Here is a 25,569-nt window from a genome sequence, read left to right on the forward strand (position 1 = left end):
AATTCTAGGATTTCAAAGTGACTTCTTGCTGCTCCTAACGTTCGGAAAGATACATTCAAGGGCATACAAAAGAGCTGCATGTTGTACATAGAATCCAGGGACCAGGATCAACCAGTGTTTATCAGATATGAAATTTATTGAAGTATAATTTAATGGAGATCCACAGAACTGGGTGATTAAGCTCAAGTTCTGCTTTACTGCATATTATCCTTAGAATTAACATACAGAACAAAATCGAACTAGTATCTATTTGCCTCAGAAAAGCATACCTTGAATTTTCTCTAAACACTGCAACTTGCTAAAAAAGCACTGAAGATGTCTAAAGGAAACAGATACAGCCTGGGAGTTTTCAGTCCCATCAGTTTAGTGTGGAGCTGCCTCTGTTCACTTCCTCCTATTTCCTGCCAGACATCCAGACAATAAAAGAATTTGTACAGCTGGAAGGACAGGAGTAAAAGCCAAAAACAGAGTAAGGGCTTCCATGGGAGGCAGGAGAAGAAGCAAGCAGGCAACATCTGGGGATATTTAAAACTGTGAAACAAATCCTAATTTATTTCTGACTTGTAAAAAAAAAAAAAAACAGAAAAAACTCCATAATGTAGCATGTAAAATGGAGAGAGGAACAATTTTCCTCAGGTCAACTAAGTACAATCCATGAGACAGAGGAACTCCAGCAATTTCAAATGAAGGGGGAAAAAATTAAGAAAAACAAACTACCTTATTCACAAATTTTGCTTTGTGTTTGTACACAGCATTGCTCTAACATACAGCATTGCTCTAAACAGAATCATACCACCCCCGGGAAACACGTTTGGGGACGGAGGGGGAAACCACTGGCAAGGAAAAATCCAGGGGGACCAGCTGCTGTCTCCGGAGCCACGCTCCTAATGCCTAAGTTGGATATCATGCCGTCAGCGAAATCGTGAAGCTATGCCTCTGACACTACTTTTCCATTCTCTCCAACTTCACTGGAGAATGGCTCTCCAGAGCAAATAAGATGAATCCATTAATAACTCCATCGGCCCGGGGTTTACCTTGACAAGCTCCTGTGCGGATATTTGGAATGAAGCCGCGCCGACAGGGGTGGGGCTGGGCTGGGCACATCTCACAGGGGTGGCCCCAGGCGCGGCCGACCGTGGCACAGCAGAGTGTTTTTGTACAGACAATCCCGCTGAGCTGTCCCTGGCACATCTGGTTGCTGATCACAGTAAAACACGGGCCTGTCCTGTAATCTGAAAATAAAGAAGGAGAATTCCATGAAAGTCCAGAAAAGCAGGAACTATCATGCGGAAGAACAGCTGGGCCTGTCTTCCTGGACTCCAAGTTGCGAAATGGTCTTCAGGAATAGAACCGCACATCACCGACTCCGTGTGGAGCCTTGGGCAGACCCTTCCGCCTCTGAGCCCCATTTACCTCACCTACGAAAATGAGGATAAAAACACTAGTTCCTATCCACTTTGAAGATACTGTTGTCAGGATCAGATGAGCTAATGGAAAATACTTTACAACCGTGACATGCTATCCAAACATGACATAATCATATTATTTACACATTCATTCACTTAAGAAACTGTATCAGTGACTATTATGAATCAGCCCCTATGCTTGATATAGGTGCTTCAGTGATTCAAAGATCCCAAATCCCTGCCCTCATAGAGTTTACAGTCTATTATTATTTAGGTTGGAGAAAGCAAAGAATTTCAAAACTTGCAACGAGGCAAGTCATGGCACCTTCTTCTCTGCAGTTTCTTGAAAAAGGGAAATGGTTACTTGTTTCTTTTGGATTGGGTCCACCTTATTTCAAATACAACAAACCAAGCAAGCCAAAAACAAACAAACCAACCCCATTCAAAACAAAAAACCACAAGCAGAAATGTTAGATATGCAAAAGACATCAGGTATTTAAAGAGTGAGGGCACTGATCTGAAATCACTGTATCCCTTGGGCAAAAGGATCATCTTCAAGCAAACAGGGATAAGCTAAGACCACCACAGGAGAAGTTCCATTTCCAAGTAGTCTCACCAGTACAAAATCTGTCTCCTTTTTTTTTTTTTTTTTTGTAAAGGGAGAAAGTCAATCTGGATTCGGCAGCCAGCAAACAAGAAAGATTAAGATGTAGTGAGGACCAAAGCCAAGCTGTCCCCAGCCTCCCCGTGGGAGAAATCTGGGCCATAATAACCCTTTCTGTTCTACAGCGGCCTTGGCTGATAAGGGAGGCTGGGCCGTGGCAAGACTCGTGGGCTCCTATCCACCACCAGCACCGCACGCTTCCTCGTGTCATTTCTGGAAGTGCACAGATAAGAGTGCTTCCTATGAGTCTAGGGATGGACTAAATGACCCCGGTAAGTTCCTTTCACCACTGAATTCTACAGGTATATGAAAATCACTGGGTGTGCTAATGAAACCACCGGGCTATACTTTCATTTTGATGTTCTTCTTTCTTTCTCCAAGTACCTCATGAGTCAGGATATGCAATTCGCTAAGGACAACTCTTTATCACAGCACCCACAAGAGTGAACAGGCTGAACCATGACAACATTTGGGCAATAGCTGACTCTTCCCAGCTTGTGTCCCACTATCCTGCGTATCCCCTCCTCCTGTCTCTCTGTTGCAATTACGATCCCATCTGCTCCCCATCACTAAATGTTCTTCCTCACTCTCCCTTCCTCCTTGCTGGAATGAGTCAGCCACCTGTGGTCAATGGCACTGCCCTAATGCCTGTGCTGGAAGATGAGCCTTCCAAGAAATTCCAAAGACAAAGCTTCACCCAGTCAAGCACAGCAAGAGGATTAGGCCCAAATTACGGCAGCACTTGAGAGATGGACACAATGGTCCAAACATGAAGTCCTCATCTCCACATCTCCCTCTCTCCATGCCAGTGCTTACCAAAGTGTGCTATGATGGGATGCAAGACGACCTTAGATTGTCTTCTTTTAATAGTCATGTATTAATTTCAATTTGAATTATTATTAAAAAGTACAAACCTGACAGACTCATAATTTCATAGATGTTTGCTATGATGAGAATGAATAAAAAAAACCTTCTAATTCAATTTAAAGAAAAATAGGGCCTCCCTGGTGGCGCAGTGGTTGAGAGTCCGCCTGCTGATGCAGGGGACATGGGTTCGTGCCCCAGTCCGGGAAGATCCCACATGCCGTGGAGCGGCTGGGCCCGTGAGCCATGGCCACTGAGCCTGCGCGTCCGGAGCCTGTGCTCCGCAACGGGAGAGGCCACACAGTGAGAGGCCCGCGTACCACAAAAAAAAGAAAAATATTAAGAAAATACTAGTACAGAATATGCAAGTAGGCCAAAAATTGTGTAACCGGTACAGAAACACAAACAGCATTATCTTTCCAGAAAACCAACCTTAGACCTTTGCTCTCCTGGTGTCTCTACATTCTCTGGCCCAACTTTCCAGCCCTATCTCCTGATACTTCTTTACTTTATTATTGTCTTTTTACTTTGTTTCTGCATTTTTTTACGCTGATTGCATTTTACTTTTATATTATCAAATTCTAAGTGTATTTTAATATTCTTCATAATATGCCAGATCTATTCAAAATCTGCTATCGTCTTCCATAGTTACTGTATTCAAACAAGGACACAAAAATTAAATGCTTGAGCTGTTGAGTAAAATCTCTGCCCTCATTTCAGTCTGTCAATAAAGAAAAAGTCACTCGGCACCATGGTGGTGTGCAACCAAGTCGCTCCTAAACACAGTAACTGCCTGAACAAAGTCAAATGCTGTAGTCATCATTCTTTCTTTGGCTCAGTTCTTCCAAATAGTACTTAGGGGCATTTATTAAATACTTCTCTGATAGATGGTTTCTTTCATATTATAATTTTTTTAACATCTTTATCGGAGTATAATTGCTTTACAATGGTGTGTTAGTTTCTGCTTTAAAACAAAGTGAATCAGCTATACCTATACATATATCCCCATATCTCCTCCCTCTTGCGTCTCCCTATCCCACCCCTCTCTCTGATTGGAAAATAACTATTTCAGACAATTAGGAAAAGGCAGTACCATATAAATAAGAAAATAAAAATCACATGTAATTGCACTTAAAGAAAGTCTGATAACATATCAGTTATATTATCCTACATAATTATACATGTGTGTTTTATTTTTTATCACTAAATGGGAATTATATCAAATATTCAATTTTGAATCCTGCTGTTTTTTTTACTTAACATCGCCGAAAGCATTTTCCCATGTAAATACTATTCTAACACACGGCTTTAATTGCTGCATAATTTTCCATCAAGTTTTATCATAAATTATTCAATCATTTAATCTCATGCAACAGCCATCAAGATTTTTACGACTATATACATCTTATATTTGAGACTAGAAAGATCACAGCAACATAATCTTTCATTCAAAAAATAAATAAAACCTTCCATGTTAGGTAACGAGGAAGTAAATTTAGGTTTATTTCCTATTTTCCTCTTGACTTACTGAGACAAATGCAAATACTTTAATCAAATAGACTCTTGTTGGTATGCCATTTTTCAATCTTTAAAAAACATAATGGAACATGAATTTTAGTTTGCAGTTTTCAACACTGCTTGGATTTGTTTTTCCTCTTCATTTTGCCAAGATACTCCATGGAATTATCTTACATACGAGGATTGCAAAGATTCCAGGTACATGCAAATACAGTGTTTTGCGAGTGACACCAGCAAAATCAAGGTCCACTAGAAAACGCTAGGAAAATCTGAGTCAGTCCTATCTAACACTGATTCATGACTTCAGACATGAATTCCTCATTGGAAGGTTTGCATCAGAAGAAAAAATAACCCTAAGACTTTTCCAGGGTCAACAACTTTTTGCCCTCATTTCAATATGAAACACATGGAATAGAAAGAGCACTTGTTAATTCTGACAATATTCATTAGGCATCTCTGGAGCCCATAGGGATCCATCTTTACTACATACACTAAATATCTGGCAAATAGTTTGAGCATGTGTAACAGAATCTACGGACTTAACACATTTCCACACTAGATCCTTATCACTACAGACAAAGAGAAGAACCAGCTCATTTGATCATGCAGCTTAGTAAGTGGACATAAGTGGATTTGTAGAGTCAAATTTTCAACAAAAATGGCTGATTGCAGAGGGAGAGGCATAATCTGGATGAAACAGAATTGGATCTAAAAATGCTTTGGAAGGTAAATGCTGTATTAACGTGGTTTTCAAATGTCATTCCGATTCGGCAGCATGTGCTTTTCGTCCTGTGCTTCATTTAGATTGCCAAAGTTATGCTGTTTTTAGTCCAATACTCCAACCACAGAAAAAATCTGCCCACACTCCCAATTCCTTACTAATAATCCAATTATTTACAATTATTCCCATAGCACTTACGTGATACTAGGCTAAATTTACATACTCTTTTTCAGACAGTCCCAGCTCTAGACAGGGAATGTGCTTAATTCAATGCTTGGATAATATCTGACTCATTCCCTCAACGTAAATCATTATTCCTCATGCAAATAAAATATCGTATTAAAAACACTTTTTGTTCACAAGTTGCTCTACAATCACTTCCTTATAAGACCTCCATGAACTAGGGCAATAGGCCAAGACTTTCTAACATTAAAATGCAATTTTAATTGTTTTTAACTGGCTTACTCTAGTGTGGCTGGTTCATGGGAAATTCTGCATCTACATGTTCCCATTATGAGTGGTTAGGCTCAAGGATTGTTCCCCAGTCCCAACAGATTTGGCCTCAAGGCTTGGGATCTAACCAATGTATATCTGCAGCCTCTAATCCTCAGCTCCTTCCCAGCCCTGCAGCTCAGATGCTCTGACCTGTGGCGTTACTTCACTTTCATTTGCAATCAGACTTCCCCCTGAAGCAAATGCATCATTCACAGAAAAAGAACTGTAGTACAATGAATTCTTGTCACTCCTACCCAGTCACTAAACCACAAACTGCAGGGAAGGCACAAGGATATAATTTTGGGCACTAGGCTCCAATTATTTTAAATCCATCTTTTCATAAAAATTACAAACAAAACAATGAGATATCAACTTATCTATGATAGAGAGGGTCACAGCATGCTTCTTCCTTCCAGGTAGTTTAGCCTGGGACACATTAAGCTCCTAACGTGTGGAATTTCAATACAACCTTTTGAGGAAGGAGGTCAGAGAACTTTTGGTCTGAGCAAAATGAAAGCAAAGAAGTTCCACGATCGTAATCAGTCTCATAATTGCTGCTGTTTCTTCTTACTCCAATCATTCTTACCCTTAGGACATAACCAAATCACCTAGGGATGTTGTGCAAAATACTGATGCCTGGGTCTCACCCCTGTCCTCCCGTATGCCTCCCTCTTGGAATGTGATTCAGTAGATGGGGCATGGTGGCGGGGCATCCACATTTTGTAAAAGCCCCCAAAGTGAGTTTGCAAAGTGTTTGCAAGATAGCTGAATGCTCACCTGAAAGTCTAACCTTAGAAATGTGAGAGAGCCCATAAGCTGGGATCATTGCCACTCAACAGAACTCAGTATCTTTCAACCAGGACAGACATTCTAATCACAACAAAGTAGTATTCATTTCCATAGTGTTGATTGACTATGAGGCACTTTATCATATTCTTTATTAATTATTTTGACCCCAAGCTCACTAAACCAAACAACGAATCAAAATTTAAGAAGGCTAAACACCAACTACTCCACTGTCCTAATAGTCAACGGAATTCACATTTCCAAGCTCTCCCTTCCCAGTGTCACAAAGCACATTTACATACATGGCATCACTCCACTACCATGATCTCCCACTTCCAGCTTCCCTGTCCAGTGTGGGAGCTGGTACTTGAGTAAAATTCCAGGGGGATTCTCCAAGCAGGATCCAAAGACATTGATCAAACTTACCATCAGTAACGCCAAAAGTTAACTCTTAATTTCCTCCAGAATTGCACTACTGCAGACCACGCTGAAATCTTTCCACACAGCCGCTGATATGATGAAATACACAGTACTAAACATTATCTAAGTTTAGGCCAAAAATAGAAGCTTATATCAAGCTTCTTGACCAAGCTTCCAGTCAAGAGGGCATACAGGGATAGAAGAACAAGATAAATAACACCACAAGGAAGCAATCAGAAAACTCAGCCTGTGTGATTTTCAACGGCAACTGGCCTGAACTTTTCCAAAAGTAAATGACCCCTCATACACAGAAAAAGAAGGTAGAGTTATTATTTTAGATTAAAAAGATATAATAACCAAAACTCAGTTGGACACTGTTTCAAAAAGAGACAACTGGGGAAATTTTATATGGGCTGGATATTAGATGATATTGTGGAATTATTGTTCTCTTAGACATGATCATGGTATTACAGTTATATACGAGATAGCCTTATTGTTTAGAGGTGGAGTGCCATGATGTATTCAATTTAATTTTCAAATCATTTAGCGAAACAGACCATAAATATATATATACAAATATATACACAATATATAATTACCATACATATATAATAATACATACTTATGTAATATGTATTATAAATTATATTGTACATTATATATTATATATAATTAAATATATAATGTATATTAAATATATACAAATTAAATATACATAAATTATATATAACATGTAGATAACTAGACATATAATATATACATATATTAGTATATTATACACAAATATATATATACACATATATACATACAGAGTATTATGTGTGTAAAAGTGGGAAAATGTTAAATATTTAGCATAGGTAGAAGGTATGTGGGTATACTTTATATTATTATTTCAACTTTAATGTAGGTCTGAAATTTTTCATAGTAAAAGTTCTTGGGGAGGGATGGGAATTCCTTTCAGGGCTACTTGTACTATGCAATAGTGCATCTCCTATTTCATTCAAGCTGTTTTTTTTTTTTTAATGACACAATAAATTTTGAATCTAATTTCCAATCCATATGTTTCTATGAAATACTGCATGCAAGACTGCCTGTTAAACATGGTCTACACAATGTTATTTAAAGAATATGACCTTTTGGCAAATTTTTCTAAACTACACTATGCAAAATGTTTACTTTAAGCAACTGTATCTGCGGTACAGCTTAATTGTATATAACTAATTTTTTTTAAAGTACTTTAGAAATAAAGCATAGGAATAAGCACAACACTATTTCTGTGTTAATGTTTTCCTCTGTCTTTCAACTTCTTTAATTCATAAGTTTAAAGTATTGCCATACAAACTTTAATATAAATATCATTCAAAACTGCAGAAACAGGGACTTCCCTGGTGGCGCGGTAGTTAGGAATCCACCTGCCAACGCAGGGGACATGGGTTCTAGTCCTGGTCGGGGAAGATCCCACATGCCACAGGGCAGCTAAGACCGTGAGCCACAACTACTGAGCCTACACTCTAGAGCCTACGCGCCACAACTACCAAAGCCCGCACGCCTAGAGCCCGTGCTCCACAAGAGAAGCCACCACAATGAGAAGCCCACACACCGCAACGAAGAGTGGCCCCCGCTCACTGTAACTAGAGAAAGCCTGTGCGTGGCAACAAAGACAAAATGCAGCCAAAAATCAATCAATCAATCAATTAATTAATTTTTTAAAAAACTGCAGAAACAAGGTGAGTTGTTGTATAGCATTTAATCTAATAGACTAATAGACACAGACTAAGCAATTCACCAAAATCCAAGCCATAGTGCTGCGGACCCGATTTTGTGTGTCAGCAATTCGACTACAGAAAATTATTACCACATTTTATTCTGCTCCATGATGAAGAAAACAGTAAGCAATCTTGTTCAGGGAAGAGAATATCTCATTTCCAAATAATCACTTACCTGACATTATTCATCCCCTCACTGTACATCCTACAAGTCATTACTGATTGCCATTTTCCCCCAGAGTTATCTCTAAACTACTTTTACTAGAAAAAAACAAAATAGTTGGGGGATGGATAAAAGTCACATTCTGGTTTAGGCGATATATTTACCATCAAGATAATAAAATCACAGAGAGTGTCTTCATTTTTAATGGTCTGCAAATTCAACTTGAAAGAACCAGCTGGCTCTGATTTATTCACTTTTAAAACGGCTTGTATGAGTGCCACATTAAACCAAACTGCAGTTTCACCACAGAGCATCAGCTATTGAACAGCAAGACAAAAACAATAGTATTATATAACAATTTGATTTATTTGTTCTTTTATATTTTCTTCAAAGCCACGAAGTAGAAAACATTCTCTACCATCCAAAAGCAAGATTAACAACATAAGAGTAAAGGGCCCTATGATCAATGATATTCAATATAAAAATTTCCAGGACCAACATCTTCTTAGATCAACTCATATATCTCAAAAGTGCCCTGTAATACTGCTTAAGTTCCAAATATAAGTTCTACGAACAATGAATTAAATTTCCGAAGTATCCTAATAGAATGTTTTATCATTAAAATTGGAAGATTTTTATGATAAATGAGATTTTCATATTTGGAAGGTAAAGCCCTATGTTAGTACAGGGATAATAAAAACAAATTGATTAGAAATATTCCACTGCAAGTTCCATTTATATTAAGTACCGAGAATAGTCAAATTCATAGAGGAAAAGTAGAATGGTGGTTGCCAGGGGCTGGAGGAGGTAAGAGTGAGGAGTTATTGTTTAATGGGTTCAGAGTTTCACTTTGGGAAGATGAAAAAGTTCTGGAGATGGATGGTGGTGATGGCTACACACAATGTGAATGTACTTAAAATGCCACTGAACCACACACCTAAAAATGGCTAAAAGAGCAAACTTTATGTATATGTATTTCACCACCATAAAAAAAAAATCCCACTGCATAAAATAAAATCAGACATTCTGAGTTCAATGATCAGGCTCAATGAGTAAACTTTACAACTGTAACATGTAATCAGGGATCCTTTATTCATTCAACAAATATTAATTGTGCTGTATCAGTGGGCAGCATGAGATAAAGTCCCTGACCACATGGAGTTTAAAACCTGCTTGGGGGAGGAAGTCAACAAATACGGGTAAATACATTAAAAAGAATTATAGATTTCAGGTTGTGATTTAGTCTACAAATGAAATAAGCATGCTGCCATGATAAAAAGTAATTGCGGATACCTGACTTGGTAAAGGTTATCAGGGAAGACTTCTTGGAGGAGGTGACATTTAAACTGAGGCCTAAAGGCTGAGAGCAGACAAGCTGTGAACATGAGAGTAAGCGCTTTCCAGGTTTCAGAGACAGCTGGGAGGTAGCCTGGCTTCTCTAGAAATGAGAGAAGGCCGCTGTGCACAGAGCTGAGAGAGGAAGGGGAACGGGGCACACGGTGAAACTGGAACATTAGGCAGGGACTGGATTACACAGCACAGTCTAGGCCACGGTAAGGAGTTTGGATTTGGCTCTAAACTCAACAGGAAGCCACTGAAAACACAATGTGTTAGTTTTAAAGAACTCTGATTAGAAGGTTCAAGAGTGGAAATGAGAAGAAACGTAGTAGTGGCTAAAGGAAGGTGGTGGTGTAGAAATGGAGAGAAGCCAACAGGTGGGGGATGTCCTTTAGTCACCCCGCGGGGGTGGCGGGGGAGAGGCGGGGGCAGGACCAACAGAACTGAAAGATGGATTGGATGTGAAGGGTGAGGGAAACTGAAAAGACAAGGATGTCTCCTGGGTTTCTGGCTTCAGTAGCTGGATATACGGCCAGTCACTTACTGAAATGGAGAATCTGAGGGAAGACTAGGCTCTAACTACCAATAACTAGTATAAAAGTTCTTCACATTTTCACAATCAAGTCCCCAGTGAAGGACAGGTGATTTGAATCGATGAGGCTGGCTCTGCATAAAACTGTATTCTCTGTCAATCTTAATGCTATCAAAACAAAACCTATGTATAATGAAATTATGTCTTGGTCTGTGTATTTTAGCTTTTTCGTGAAATTTCTCATCCTTTTCTTCCTCTTTGTGAGCAAGCATTTAGTCGTATCACATTCAGATAGTTATATATATAAATTTTAGGGTTGAAATTCATACTTCGAACACGTTTGGCCAAGTCTCACAGAAACCTGAGTGTAAAGTACACACGGCTCAGACCAACAATATGTGACGGAATCCTGGCGTGGTGGGTGGGATTTCCTCCAGGGGAACTTCACTGCTGCTTCTATGAAATGACAGGGCAAGGGAATCCAAGACCACTAGCATTCTAGCTGCCAGCCCTAAGTTCATTCTACAGGAAACAGATACATACCACATTCCAGTGATATTATCAATTCTCAGAGATCTGGTGAAAAACTTAAAGCAAGGACAAAAGTTCAGCCACTTAACCACAACTGAGAAGTGCCTCATATAAATATGGGCTTTCTGTAATACCAAGACAGATAAACGACAGTAAGATAGTTTAGATATACTGGCTGGGAAGTGTTATTTCTAAATTGGCTTTTTACCAAATGTTCATTTGCTTATGGGTACGTGATACCTAGGTTGCTTCTCTCCCTCTCCCACCCCTACACTCACACACACACACACACACACACACACACACACACAGAGCACTGAACTATGCTAATATACAATACTATCAAGTAGTTCTCAAGGTGACCCTCCTATTCTCAGAATTTTTCTTTGGAAGAAAATGTCTGATGAATGAAAAATTCCTGAGACTGTTTCCAGCTCGGGGTCTGGCGCTGAACTCAACTGAAGACAGACAAGTTGGAAGAAAGAACAAGCATTACTCAGAACACGTGAGTGAACCGTGTAGAAGACAGGCACCGAAGCTGAGAGGATGGGCGGGGCCGCAGGACCAAAACCCACTCAGTAGGTTTAATTAACCAACAAAAGGAGATTCCTGAGGAAAATCTGTGCGTGCTCAGATATCCAAATATGGCAGAGACCAAAGACTTAAAAGCATGAGAGCCTCAGAACTGCATTTTTGCTGTGACTTTACAGTCATCCATTTTTAAGATCTATCCCGCGGACTGAGAATGTGTCACTAACTGGACGATCATGGCGGCCTCTTGGCAGCGTCACTGGTAACATACAAGTTTTGACGTTCTGGGACATTTATATGTTTGTACGTGATAACTGTTCTTACAGCACAGGATAGCAATTCTACAAATATTGCATCCTGCTCTTTGGAAGCATTATAATAATTATGTCCCAGACATCCCAGGTTCAAGATCTGAAGAGCTGAATATTAATACTATAATATATAGGCAGATAGGCCAATCTAGTTGTAGCTAAGTTCTGCCTAGTGCAGCCAGTGGGAGAATGCTGTATGGCTCAGAAACGTCCACTCTATAGAACTGGTAAAAAAATCTAAAGTTGTGCCTGAGACTACGAAGTCTACCACTATTCAATCGTGTCCTGTCTGAACATTAAAGAGGCACTGTGTTACTCTGCTCTCTTACCACTTACTAAAGATTTACATCAGCTTGGCCAGACATTGGGGTTTCATCTCAGGCTGTTAGTTAGATACGTGTGGAAAGTGCATATGGTTAGAAAATAATAAGAGACAGCATTAAAAGTGGTTTAACATGCCCCAAGAGGCAAGCCGAACACCACAATTTTCTCCAACTGTGGAAGAAAAAACAACTTGAGCCAGATTTTGGCTCTCTGGATGTATGAACAGGTCTATATTGTATTCCCCTGGATATTTACGAAGCATGTTAACAATAATTAAAATTGAATTTCCAAACCTTTCAGGGTAAAAGTTAGGGATATAATATCCACGACCTTGGAGAGTGTTATAATTCAATCTACATCATATTCACCATCCTGGGATTTAACTACTGATATTCAAAATTCACAACTCCTGCACACAGCAAGTGCTCTTAAGCTCTATGCCTGTGCAAATACCTTCTGCTCCAATGCATGTTCCACTTCCGACAATAGTTTTACAGCTAAAACGTAGTGCTGCTGGGCTGTCAGCATTCGAATTTCCTTAGTCTGGGGTTCTTAACTTGAAGATCACACTTGGGACTCAGGAGACCCAAAGGTGCCCTGAAGTTGGATGTAAATCACACGTAGCAACATGGTAGACCTGGAGACATGGCAAAGTGAACCTGGTATCTGAGTGCCAGGTCCAAGCAGGCCAATCATATGTTCTCTTCCAGAAATTTGGAAATGGGATGGAGGAGCGCTGGTCTTAATCTTTACAGGGGCTGGAACCTCAGGTGATGCTACTCGAGAGCTGTGGGCCAGTATGTACTGGAAGCAGCACGGAGCAGACCATTTACATGGAGTAGGGACCAGGTCTGTAGGGAGGACCAAGGACAGAGACCATGTGGCACCAGGGAGAGGTGAGAGAGGATTTGGCCGCTGCTCCCAGCCCTCAAAAAAGCCCTGCTGCACCACTGCCCTTGAGTTCCTGGGACACCCTGGTTCCTCATAACAAATCTCCCTTTCTGCCTCGTTAAGCTAGTTTTGTTGCTTCACCAACCGACGTCACCCAACACAGTGTGTGCATTTGTACCTTTTTCACCAGATTCTTAAAAGTGTCAAAAAAGGTAATGAGCCTCTGCACTATTTAATAAAAAGGCATTCATAAGAGTGTGCCACTACTTTGATAACTTGTCCAGATTCATCTGAGTTTTATAAAATATATAACTTTACATTCTCAAAGAAAAGTGAAAATACAAAACCCCTCCCAACACAAGCCCAAACCAAAACCACTTCAGCAAGCTGTCCTTGTCAGCAAGGGGGCCACAGAGAAACAGAGAAACTTGCAGGAAAATTATCACAGACATACATAAATCGGTAGCTAACTCCTCGTAACACACAAAGCTCTAGCTGCCTATCCCCAAATGGCAGCAGGCAACTGTTGATGATTTTTTTTTTTACATCTTTATTGGAGTATAATTGCTTTACAATGGTGTGTTAGTTTCTGCTTTATAACAAAGTGAATCGGTTATACATATGCATATGTTCCCATATCTCTTCCCTCTTGCGTCTCCCTCCCACCCCTCCAGGCGGTCACAAAGGTCACAAAGCACCGAGCTGATCTCCCTGTGCTATGAGGCTGCTTCCCACTAGCTATCTACCTTACGTTTGTTAGTGTATATATGTCCATGCCTCTCTCTCGCTTTGTCACGGCTCACCCTTCCCCCTCCCCATATCCTCAAGTCCGTTCTCCAGTAGGTCTGTGTCTTTATTCCTGTCTTACCCCTAGGTTCTTCATGACATTTTTTTTCTTAAATTCCATATATATGTGTTAGCATACGGTATTTGTCTTTCTCTTTCTGACTTACGTCACTCTGTATGACAGACTCTAGGTCTATCCACCTCATCACAAATAGCTCAGTTTCGTTTCTTTTTATGGCTGAGTAATATTCCATTGTATATATGTGCCACATCTTCTTTATCCATTCATCCGATGATGGACACTTAGGTTGTTTCCATCTCCAGGCTATTGTAAATAGAGCTGCAATGAACATTTTGGTACATGACTCTTTCTGAAATATGGTTTTCTCAGGGTATATGCCCAGTAGTGGGATTGCTGGGTCATATGGTAGTTCTATTTGTAGTTTTTTAAGGAACCTCCATACTGTTCTCCATAGTGGCTGTACCAATTCACATTCCCACCAGCAGTGCAAGAGTGATTTTCTCTCACCTGTTTAGGCGGACTACAACACGGGGGTAGAACTGAAAAGGCAGTAAGCCTCAACAGTCAGGAGGCCTGCCTTTCAGTCTCAGCTCAGCAACTAATCTCCTGTGGATCTTGAGTCAGACACTCCACCTGTCTGATGGACTTCAAGTGGCTGAGCCATGGACCATTCAGATGCCCTGGTGGCCTTTCAGCTGGCCTGAGTCAGGACGGCAGCAACCAGGTTGGGGAGGGAAGATTGTTTCCATCACCCAAGAAGAGCAGAGTGTTGAGTAGAAAGATGTGTCTGACAGGAACCCATTCTTCTACCAGACTTGCTCCTCCTATACTTGTCATCATAGCCCAGATCACCCAGTCCACAAACCTGGGGGTGGGGGTGTCACAGAAGCCCTCGTACCCCGTACTCAACCATCCCGACAAACCCTGCAGACTTTACCATCCCAACAGCTTCTGAATTTGCCCCTCCTCTGTAGCCCAGCTGTCATTGCCTTGCTCTAGATCCCCTTTTCTTCTAACCTGTGGGAGTGAACTTAACTGAAGTTGGAACCTAAGGTGCTTTGCAAAACGGTCCCTACCCAGTTTTGTCTCTTGCCACTCCCCTATGTGCAGTCCCTCTCTAGTGACACTGAGCGAAATGTAGTTCCTCAACTCATGGTGCTGTTTCCAATACATATGCCTTTGCAAATGCTGTTCCCTCTGCCTGGAATGCCCTGCCTCCCCTATTTTCCCAGCTAACTGCCCTTCTGGAAGTCTTCCCTGACCACTTTCCTCTTCCTCCCTCTGTGGCACTAATTAAATTCCATAGTAATTGCTGACTTATATAACTACCTCTTATCAGACTGTGAGCCTTAAGGACAAATATTTTATCTCATTAAACTTTGCATCCCCAGGGCCTAGACTAGTTTCTGGGTACATAACAAGCAGGCGAGTACTTTTAAATGGATACATATGGAAAATTCCGTATCTTCCAAGTTATTCCGAATCCATAATCATTTACACTTTCATCCCCTTTGCCCAAGCTATAATTTGCTACGTGTGATTCCCTGAATCTATCATATTTGATTTGTACCCTAAGTCTCAAATCATCAATGGACAGTCAGCCTTTAGATCAGTTTCTTCTACCGCCTGGGGTTGCATGAGTAATAAATCAAACCGTGTACGCAAAATACCTACCAAAGGTCCTAGTTCTTCTACTCTTCCCTTTCTCCCACACAGAACATGGTTACAGACTGCTGATCTCTTCAGCTACTCTTAAAAACAGATAATGAGGGCTTCCCTTGTGGCACAGTGGTTGAGAGTCCGCCTGCCAATGCAGGGGACCCAGGTTCGTGCCCCGATCTGGGAAGATCCCACATGCCACGGAGCGGCTGGGCCCGTGAGCCATGGCCACTGAGCCTGCGCGTCCGGAGCCTGTGCTCCGCAACGGGAGAGGCCACAACAGTGAGAGGTCCGCATACCGCAAAAAAAAAATAATAATTCCGCTGATGCACAGATGACAGGACGTATACCTTTTAATCTGTTTCTGTTTTGAAGAGCTGATAGATATGTTTTAAGTCATCTCTACTCTCTTGCTTGGCCCCCTCTCTTGAACAATTGCTGGGATTTGCAAAATAGAGCAAAAGGAAAGGCTGACGTGCAGATCAGGTCCAAGCCTGGATTCGTGAAGCCCTGCCCTGTGCATGTTAAAAGGCACAGGTGGACAGCTGATCCAGCCCCATCCACAATCACTTTCTCCTTAGCCACCTTCCAGCTAGTAGTGGACACGTGCCCAGGCCTGGTCAAGAAGATGCAAGAGGAGACCTACAGGGTGGAGTGTCAAAGAAAGCTTTTCATTCTCTGATAAAATGAGACACACTCATCTGGACTGCCCCCTTGTCCCTTATCCTTTTCACCCTTTTAGAAAGATGTGATGCCTGTAAGTCCATCAGCCAGCTTGCAATCATGAGGACAAAAGTCCATGCACTAAGGGTGGTAAAGCAGAAAGAAAAAAAGAGCCTTTGATGACATTTTTGATACCTCCAAATCCATTTGTGACATAAGAAAAATTAACCCCTAATTTGTTTAAGCCACCTTGGTTAGGTTTTCTATTACTTCATACAAACTCATTTCTAACTGAGACACCAAGTACATAAATTTTGTTGTCATTCAACATATATATAAGCGAATGATCCAAGAATAAGATATTGCATTCCTCGAATTTTTATGTAGCACGTATTTTAAAGATTGAGAGCAAAAATGACTAAGCAAAGCAAGTCAAGTGCGTAAATAAATTTCACCCAAATTCAAAAGAGAATTCCAGATATTATTCGTTCATGAACTCATATTCTAAAAATCAACTTAATTTTCCTTCCTGGCAACGGGATAAGGTGTCTAGCGTTGGGACATGAGTAGCCTCTGCTAACCCGCCTTAATACTCTGCTCTCTGACGTACACACATTTTAAATTAATCAACAGAGAAATGGTCATATGTATCATCACCATCACAAGAGTTACTGGCAACTCTCATTGGTAAAATACATTCCATTTTTTTAATATAAGCTCACTGATACCTCTGTTTGAATAGACCATGATTCTCTATTCTATTTTCCTAACAGTTGAGGTATTTTTAAAGTGATGTCCCCCATATACATCCCTTAACTGGAAATAAAGACCACTATCCCCTCCCCCAGGTTCCCAATTGATACATGTATTCAATTTGTTACCATAACAATCATAAACAAATACAGTGGACATCTGGAACGAATGGAATTCTGGAGCTATTCCCAAACAGTGGCAATTTCAAACTATATGTCAATAAGAATGTACTGAACAGAAAGCAAAGAACTATGTAAATGCCGAGGAGGTTGGTGGGTCCGGAGAGGCTGGAAGGTAGTTATTGCCTTTGTATTAACACCGGGAATTAGCCCTGAAATAGGGTAACAGTGCTAATACTTTACGCAGACACAGATGGTCTATACAACGAATAAAAACGGATTCTTAGCTTCATAATCTGTTGTTTTGTCTCAGAGTAGGGGAAGGGAAAGGGTGGTACATAAACTTTTATCACACTTTCTTTTCCACTCCCCTCCCTTCATTCCTTTGTGAGTAGAACTGGTTTTTGTCTGTTTGTTTGTTTGTTTGTTCTTAATCCTGGTTGTTAATTTGAAAAGATTTATCCAGACCTTGGAAAACTTCCTAATGACAAGTCTGATTTGAGAGAAATGCTTAGCCCTTTAACACAGGAAATTCCATAATTATGAGCTTGTGTGCTTCAAAAATTTATGTATAAGATGAGTACTGGAACCTCTCATTTTAGAATTGGAAAGAAACTTATAGAAAAAGGAAAAGAAATCAAACATTTAAAGAGCATTGTGCTGGCTACTTTTACACGCGGTCTCACCCAATTCTCACAAGTCTCTGAAAGAGATTCCTGCCCCATTTTATAGAAGAGGAAACTGAGGCTCAGAGTAAAGGAAATTGCCCAAGGCTATACAAATGTTAAGTGGCAGAATGAAAATCCTAATTTTGGTATTTCTGATTCTAAAACCTGTGCTTTTCTCACTATACCACTTTGCCTTTCTCAAAGAGATAATATAATTTATACAAGGGTAAATGAAAACTCAGAGAGGTGAAGTAATTTTTCAATGTCATAAAGTAAATTGATGGCAGATGGAATTAGAACTTCGATCTCTCATATCTTAGATCAGGCCCTGTCTGTTACTTCATACCTCCTCTTAGGTCTCATTTTTTTTTTGTCTTCATGTACCCCAGGATTAAATCACAACCCTTGAGATTAAAGCAGTGTTTGTATCAGTGTCTGTATCTCACTTCCCATACTCTTAAATCTTGAGTTATATTTAAACCCTCAGGGTGGTGTTGAGGTGTTTGCATGAAATGCAAATTATTCCAATTTTGTTTTTATTAACATTAAACATTTTATTAACCTTAAACCAGGATAGCACAGAAGCAATTTTGGTGTCAGTTGAAAAATATATGCATTAAAATTGATGACAGAGGTAGTTATCTCTGTGGAATGAAGCCATCGATGGGATGGGGAAGCTCAAATAGGTATTGGCATTGTCCGACTGCTTATGTTGGGTGGTGTGTATTCTTTTATTAGCTTTGTAACTAACATATATATGACATATATTTTTAAATGTGTCATATGTTACATTGAAAAAGTATTAGAAAGAGAGAAGGTTAAGCCACATACACATTGTATCTGCAAACTAAGGTATAAGTGACTAATACAGCTATGTGACCCTGGGCAAATTATTTACTCTCTCATCTTCGCTTTTCTGAATTATAAATAAGGATAACAATAGCCAGCGTGCTTGTAAGAATAATATGAGATAAAGGATGTAAAATAATTAATCCTGTATAGTATTAGCTCTTTTTATTCTATGACAATGATACTGTAATGCCTCATTTGATTGGTTTCTTTTTCACATAAGATGAATCTTTAGATAGGTTTCTTCTGCATCAGACAGAACTGACCCTCATTTGTGCACTATTCAAACATAAGACCATGTATAATGTACATTAATTTCATCTATATATGTTATGTATGTCCATATCTATGTAAATTTCACACACTGTTCCTTTGTGTCTTGTTTCCTTCCTTGTTCTCCTTGACCCAAGACTAAAGGTTCCCAGCACTGAGAATCTGTGCCCAGTTAAAGGCTGTCAGGCTGATCCCAGCTACTCGTTACTGAGGAATGTACACAGTACCTGTTAACCCAGCTTGAGCTTCAGAGCTCTGATCCACCTGTGCAGACTCACCCCACCCCACGTCTACACACAGCACAGAGATCTGGGAAAACTATTTGGCATGGTCTGTATTATCCAAGAACATGGCTGGTTGTCTCATCCCAGAATGCCCTTCCCCCCTTCAAAAGCCTTCTCATCTTTCAAGCCTAAACTTAAACATTTCATCTTGGGGGAAGCCCAAGGAACACACACAATCCCTGTTTCAATCGAAATGAACATCTTCATCTTCTGAGCTCTCCTGGCGCATTGCCTTTACACTGCCTATTGGGCATTCACACCATTTGGCCTTGTGGCATAGATAGAAGCATACAGGTATAGCCTACTGAATGGTAAATTCCCTAGGAGGAGGGATAGTCTCTCGTGTGTCTCTGACTTCTCATCCCCTATCCCCAAATGCCAGGAACAGAAGATGCTTAATATATATGTTTGTTGAACCAAGCTGTTAACCGGATACAAAAATTGTTCTTGCTTTCCTTTGGGTCATGCACAACCACTAGCAATTATACACATTCCTTAGATGAGCTCATGTGAACTTAATTAATTCTCCAACTCAGCAGGTTATCAGAACTGAATGTACCCAGCTCATCTACATGGTAAGATAATAAACAAGTTTTTGCCTGCTAAATTTCTAATGGTGGTCTCTGAAAGAATCTTTCCACCAGCTGTATAACTCAAGTCTCTCCCAAATAGAGGATTTAAGCGAAAGGGCTTTTTAAAGGTAGTAATGTACCTAATCACCACAAATACCTTATCTCTCAAAGACAATTTTGCTCTACATCGTTTCAGGAGAAAATGCGACATCTATGAATTTACTTTTTACCCTCACAGATTATAACCATGCATAGGTTAACAGCTTAATGGGGGTAAGGTTTTAGGTGAGTACAGCAAACCTCAAAGGTTAGTGGCTCTCTTTCTGTATCAGTGGAATCTTGGCACAGTTTTGGAAGAGTCTTTATGACTCACCTTCAATTTCCATCTACTCACGGAATAAAACCACCATGAAATAGGGGTTGGAAAGAAAGATTTAAAATCAAGCTTCAACCATGGCAGATTCTAAATCCAGCCAATGCCAGCCAAGTATGAGCTTGAAAGTGCTCATAAGAAGAGGCAAGGTTTTACGAAACAATCCTCTCTGATGAGTTAAGTACAAGTGAATCAGAAACATATGGGTTAAATTCCCCTTGAAATACCCATGGATTTAAAATTAAGTGGAAAAGTGCTTGGCACAGCATAAATTCCAAGCATCTGAAATGCAGTTAACAATCATTTTCTTTGAGACCTTAACAAGAGAGTCTCCCTCCAATTTCTTGCACAAAAGGCCAGGTAGGACTTTTTATGTCAGCGGCAGGTACATCTCACAGCGAAGATAGCGGCTGTCCACACAAGGAGTCTGATTTGAATTCCAGCAATGCCCACTGTACCGCTCAATCCCTTCAAGCATCAAGTGGAGATAAGGACAGCTCCTCATATGATGGTTAAGGTTTAGGTGAAATATTATATGTCAAATACCTAGAAGGGTCCCAAATACATAGTTTTTATTAGTAATACTTTTGAAATCATCACCCAGAAAGGGGCTGATAACACAGTGATTTCACTTAAGAAAAAGCTTCTTAAAGATACATTACTAAGCAGAATCACCTGCCCCAACTCACAGATTTTTTTAGGATGCCCTTCTTTGTGGCAGACTGTATCGGTGTAGGAAGGGATCTGAGGTTCCCCAGCTCAAGACTAAGAGGAGTGTTGAGTGCACACGACAGAGCTGCAACAGAAAGAGTCTGTGCTTTGTGGAAAGAAGCAGTGTGGCAGGTGGAAAGATGAGCACTTAGAATCAAAATCTCCATTTATTCAAGAGTTTGTTAACATTATGTGAATCCCTGGCTTCTAGGATCAAAAAGGTCCTAACTTTTCATTACAGATGAAAAAACCGATGAGGGCAGAGAAATGACTTGCCCAAGATCACATGGCTATTGAAAAGCAGAGCCAGCACTAGAACTTGTTTCCTGCCTCCTAGTCCAGTACTATTCTCACTAAATCATGTTACTACTCTGGATGTGAGCCTGATAAACTCCGGTTCCAAGTGGCAATTGGTTTCCCCTCCAGGGGAGTGATGGAAGGGGCAGCAGAGTCCTTTTTAACCTTGGAACATGCCAGAGATGGCGTCAAGAAAGCCAGGTTTAAACCAGGTCAGCCAGAAGGGTTTGTCTAAAGCACAGCTGAGCAAGCTCCATTTAAGCCAGGATTCCATCAGTACGACGGGTGTGTCAGCGACAAAGTTGAGTGAACTAAGTTCACGCCAAGTATTCATTGAGAAGGCTAGGCAAGATGGGTCCAGGTTGGGGAAGGGAAAAGAAAGGGATGAGGTGAAGGTTTCAGGAAAGGTACTAGGCAACTACTGGGTTTTTCTCTATGGCATCTTTCCTCCACTGGGGCTGCTCTGAGCATACTTAGCTGTTTGCGGAGGGGACCTATGACATTGGCCATCACTTGATACGTTTGCATTTGCAAGGTTCTGACTTAACACAACATTGTAAATCAACTACAGTTCACATAAATAAATAAATAAATAAATAATAAATAAACTTAACACTCACCTTAAACACTATGCCTAAAATATAATTAAGGTACCACCAGGAGATGAATTTGCTGGGATTAAGGCTTTGAGGTCTGAATAACTAGGCTTCCCTTTGGTGGCTAAGTCACAAGTTAGAGTGGCTTTATTCTCCACTCAAATATGTTTTCCTGTAAAAGAACAACCCACACAGGCTGGTCATAAATAATAATTCACACCCCACGTCCTCTTAGTCAAGCCAAGCTACCACCCAACCCCATTTTCCATCTCCCTACCTGAATTCTCTTTACTCCATCTAAACTGCTCAATCTTTGATCCTATAACAAATTTTATAAATTTCTAGGCATACACATTTGTTTCTTTCAACTATTCCCCATCCCAGAATACCTTGCCCCAGTTTATTTAAGTAGTATAGTTCACGATATAAAGAATTATAAATACTTGGGTATCATTTTGAACAACACTTCAACATTATTACCATGAGGCTTAGTTTTTTGATATCTTGGTAATTTCAGAAGGGAGGGTTTAAATTATTAGAGCTATTCCAAGCCAGGATATAAAACCCTTTCTAAGCAGGTACTCCCTAAAGTGTGGTAAAGAGAAGCGTAAATTATCTAAGTCATCTTATAGCCCAGTCAAGCAAAGCATGAAGTTATTTTGCTAAAGTAAAGGCCATTTTGGCACATTGACAACTAGCTTTGGAAATTCTACACATATGAAGTTGGGCAGAATTATGAAAAGGCCCCAAAAATCATATAAAATATCTGGCTACAGTATGTACTGATACAAAAACAGAGATAAATGAAGAGCAGAGAGCTCAGATTCAGAGAGAAAATTAAGTGGGAATGGACATCAAATGTGTTTTCAAAGAAGCAAAGCCTCTTTGGGGTGATACGGCTGGGTCTGTTTTTCTGATAGCTAATTTGTATAAAGCCACGTGATCTCTGAAGTCATGTAAGAGTAGCTATAGGTGCTATATAGCTCCACCTTTCTTGTTAGAGCTTACTCAGGGAGCTATGGAGCACTGCATACCCAGTCATATACACATCCTTATAGCGGAGCCCTGCTTACCTGGTTTTCCACAAAGGAAGCTGTTTCAGAGCCCTTGGAATTCACACGGGGAACAAGAAGTGCTATTATTCAGACTAAGAAGCAGGTGAATAAAAAGCCCTGCCCTCACTCAACATATGCCCCAAGGGTTTTGGTAAATGCAGAGCAGAAACCAGGGGTCTGCTTAGAAATAAGCTTTACTTAAAGTTACTGGAAATATTGAATGCAGAACACCAGAAAAGGGAGTAAGAGGACTGTGCACTGCAAACCATTTTCTCTATCTTAGGTATGTGTTCCTTCGACAATTTATTGGCTAGAACAGCCTGGTTCCTTTCTTAACAAATTGTAGCCACAAATATATTATGTCTAAGGAATTTTGAGACCCCTTCGAAAGGCAGCTCGATCCAATCCTCAAGGCTCCAGGCACTTTCAGCATCGGCAGAGAGCTCTCCAGGAAGTCTGGTGGGTGGAGGCTGGGTTCCCCCAGACTGAAACCCAAGAACTCTCTCATTAGAGGTGTCTGACTCAAGCAAAAGGCCTGCCGAGGACACAGACCAAGGATAGGCAGGCAGACCTCGTCAAGGAGCCAGGGACCCGAGCAAAGCACAGTTTTTACAATCCTCAAAAACTGTCTGCCAACCCAGGCAAGCTATGAACCTTGCCTGTGTCCATGTGAACTAAGGAAACAATGTAAACTGTCCTCAATTCCCAGAATGACTGGGTAAACGCTAAGACTTTGAACTGTCGAGAGGTTTCCGCAGCGTTCAATTGCGGAATGGATTCACTCTGGCAGTGGGGAAAAGATTGAAAGAGATGATGGCATATAAAAAGATGAGGGTGATAGAGCAAAGTTTTCCTATCTGGTAGCAGGAAAGCAATGAACAGATTATACTGAAGAGAAAGACTAAAAGTACTTTATCTGCAAAACCCTTTTTTCACAGAGACAAAGCCTGTCAAATTGTTGAGTGCGCCCATGATTTGCTGTCAGTCATCAGTTATCTGCAAGGGGGAGTTTGTCTGTTTCTACTTCATATATGAGGGAGGCAAAATGAGGTAACAGATTACAAAATGAGGTAACACAGGAGAAGCCAGGCTGATAGAATAAACAGTTTTGAGGCACGAATGCAGAATTCACAGGCCCATCTTTTACTAATGAACACAGTAAAGGTGACTTAAATGGAAACCAAACTTGCCCTTGGTGTTGGCAGGGATTGGTTAAATTTTCTCGACAACACACCCTTATCTAAAACCATCCTATGCATCTTAGACATGAAGACAAAACAGGCCTGTGGTGAAGCTCACACATCGAAAACCAGTATTGGATTCTGGGTAGTAACCTGGCTCCACCACCTACAATACAATTATTCATATCACTTGATCTCTAAGCTTCTGTTTCCTTATCTATAAAAGCGGGATAGTATTTTTCTCAGAGGGGTGTGGTGAGCTTTAAATGATGATGCATAACAAGTGCTTACCCCAGTGGGTGCTCAAAGAGAGTTCCTATTATTATTTATGGAGGAGAATGTTATTCGCTGGGAATTGGAATTCCCCACCCTCTTGGTAGTTAGGTGCATGGTTTGTGCTATGCAATACAGGAACTTCTAGTATATTTATAATGTGCATTTGGAATGTACTGAACTTGTACGTTCTCCTTGGTCTTCTTCATATACGCATATTCTGATACTATAATTACAATGCGAGCTCCTAAAATTAAGGACCCGTGGCTTCAATTTCTTTTGGACTTCTCCAAAGACTAACAAAAGTTGACTGAGCGCTGAATAGCTCATACACTCAAGGACTTTAATTCTGGAAGGAGCCTTGGAAATTGTCCAATCCATGCCACTTCATGTCACAGTGGAAAGAATCTGGTTGTGGAAGTTAGACGCCCCACACCTATGTGACCCTCCCTAAACAGACTAAGCTCTCTGGGCCATAACTTCCTCATCTGAACAATAGAGATGGTACCATACTATTCGCCCCCTCAGGGTTATTGTGAAGGCTAAATAAAATAATGGCGAATTGAAAAGGAGTGAGCTTTCATCATTATTATTACAGACTAGAAAACTACGTCTCAAGAGGGTTGAGTGATTTGCCCAAGGTCACCTGAATTCCCAGTGATGAGTGGTCTGTCAGGGAGGGCTTTACGATCACGGGTGTATGTGCACAATCACAGTGACTTATCTTTTCAAGCCAATTACTGATTTCCTTAAAACTAACTGAATCGGCAATCTTTCCCTTCCTGGCCTTGACCTTTGGAAATGTTCATTGCCTTCTGCTACGGAGAGATCTAGATTCCAGAGCATGTGTTCACGTAGCCTGGGCAGAGGCAGAGCAATCACCTGCTAAGGTCCTATAGTGAATATCAACACTTTAAACCTTTATATGATTCTAAAATTCAACATGGGCAATACACTCACAGGGTTCAAAACTCGAGAAGCATAGAAAGTATTCACTGAAAAATCTCTTCCCCCCTCATTTACCCTCTTCCCAGTTCCTCTCACCAAACAGGTAACCACTTTATTAGTGCCCTCAATATTCATCTGTAAAGGTATTTATGAAAACACAAGCAGATGTGAATATATTAAATGCCAACTCAAGCTTCATTAGACTCAGTTCAAACTTTTAAAGAAT

The 25,569-nt window shown here is 40.5% G+C and overlaps 1 protein-coding gene across 2 annotated transcripts in view; it reads right to left on the reverse strand.

Moving 5' to 3' along the window:
• FBN1 (fibrillin 1) overlaps nt 1-25,569 on the reverse strand; it is a 253,699-nt gene that overhangs the window by 137,939 nt on the left and 90,191 nt on the right. For both annotated transcript variants that reach the window (XM_079907012.1, XM_079907011.1), the window contains one exon: nt 1,035-1,232. In XM_079907012.1, the coding sequence (XP_079763138.1) occupies nt 1,035-1,232 (198 nt within the window). The remainder of the gene's footprint in view (nt 1-1,034; nt 1,233-25,569) is intronic.

The sequence above is a fragment of the Stenella coeruleoalba genome, assembly GCF_951394435.1.
Source record: "Stenella coeruleoalba genome assembly, chromosome: 2".
Lineage (NCBI taxonomy): Eukaryota > Metazoa > Chordata > Mammalia > Artiodactyla > Delphinidae > Stenella > Stenella coeruleoalba.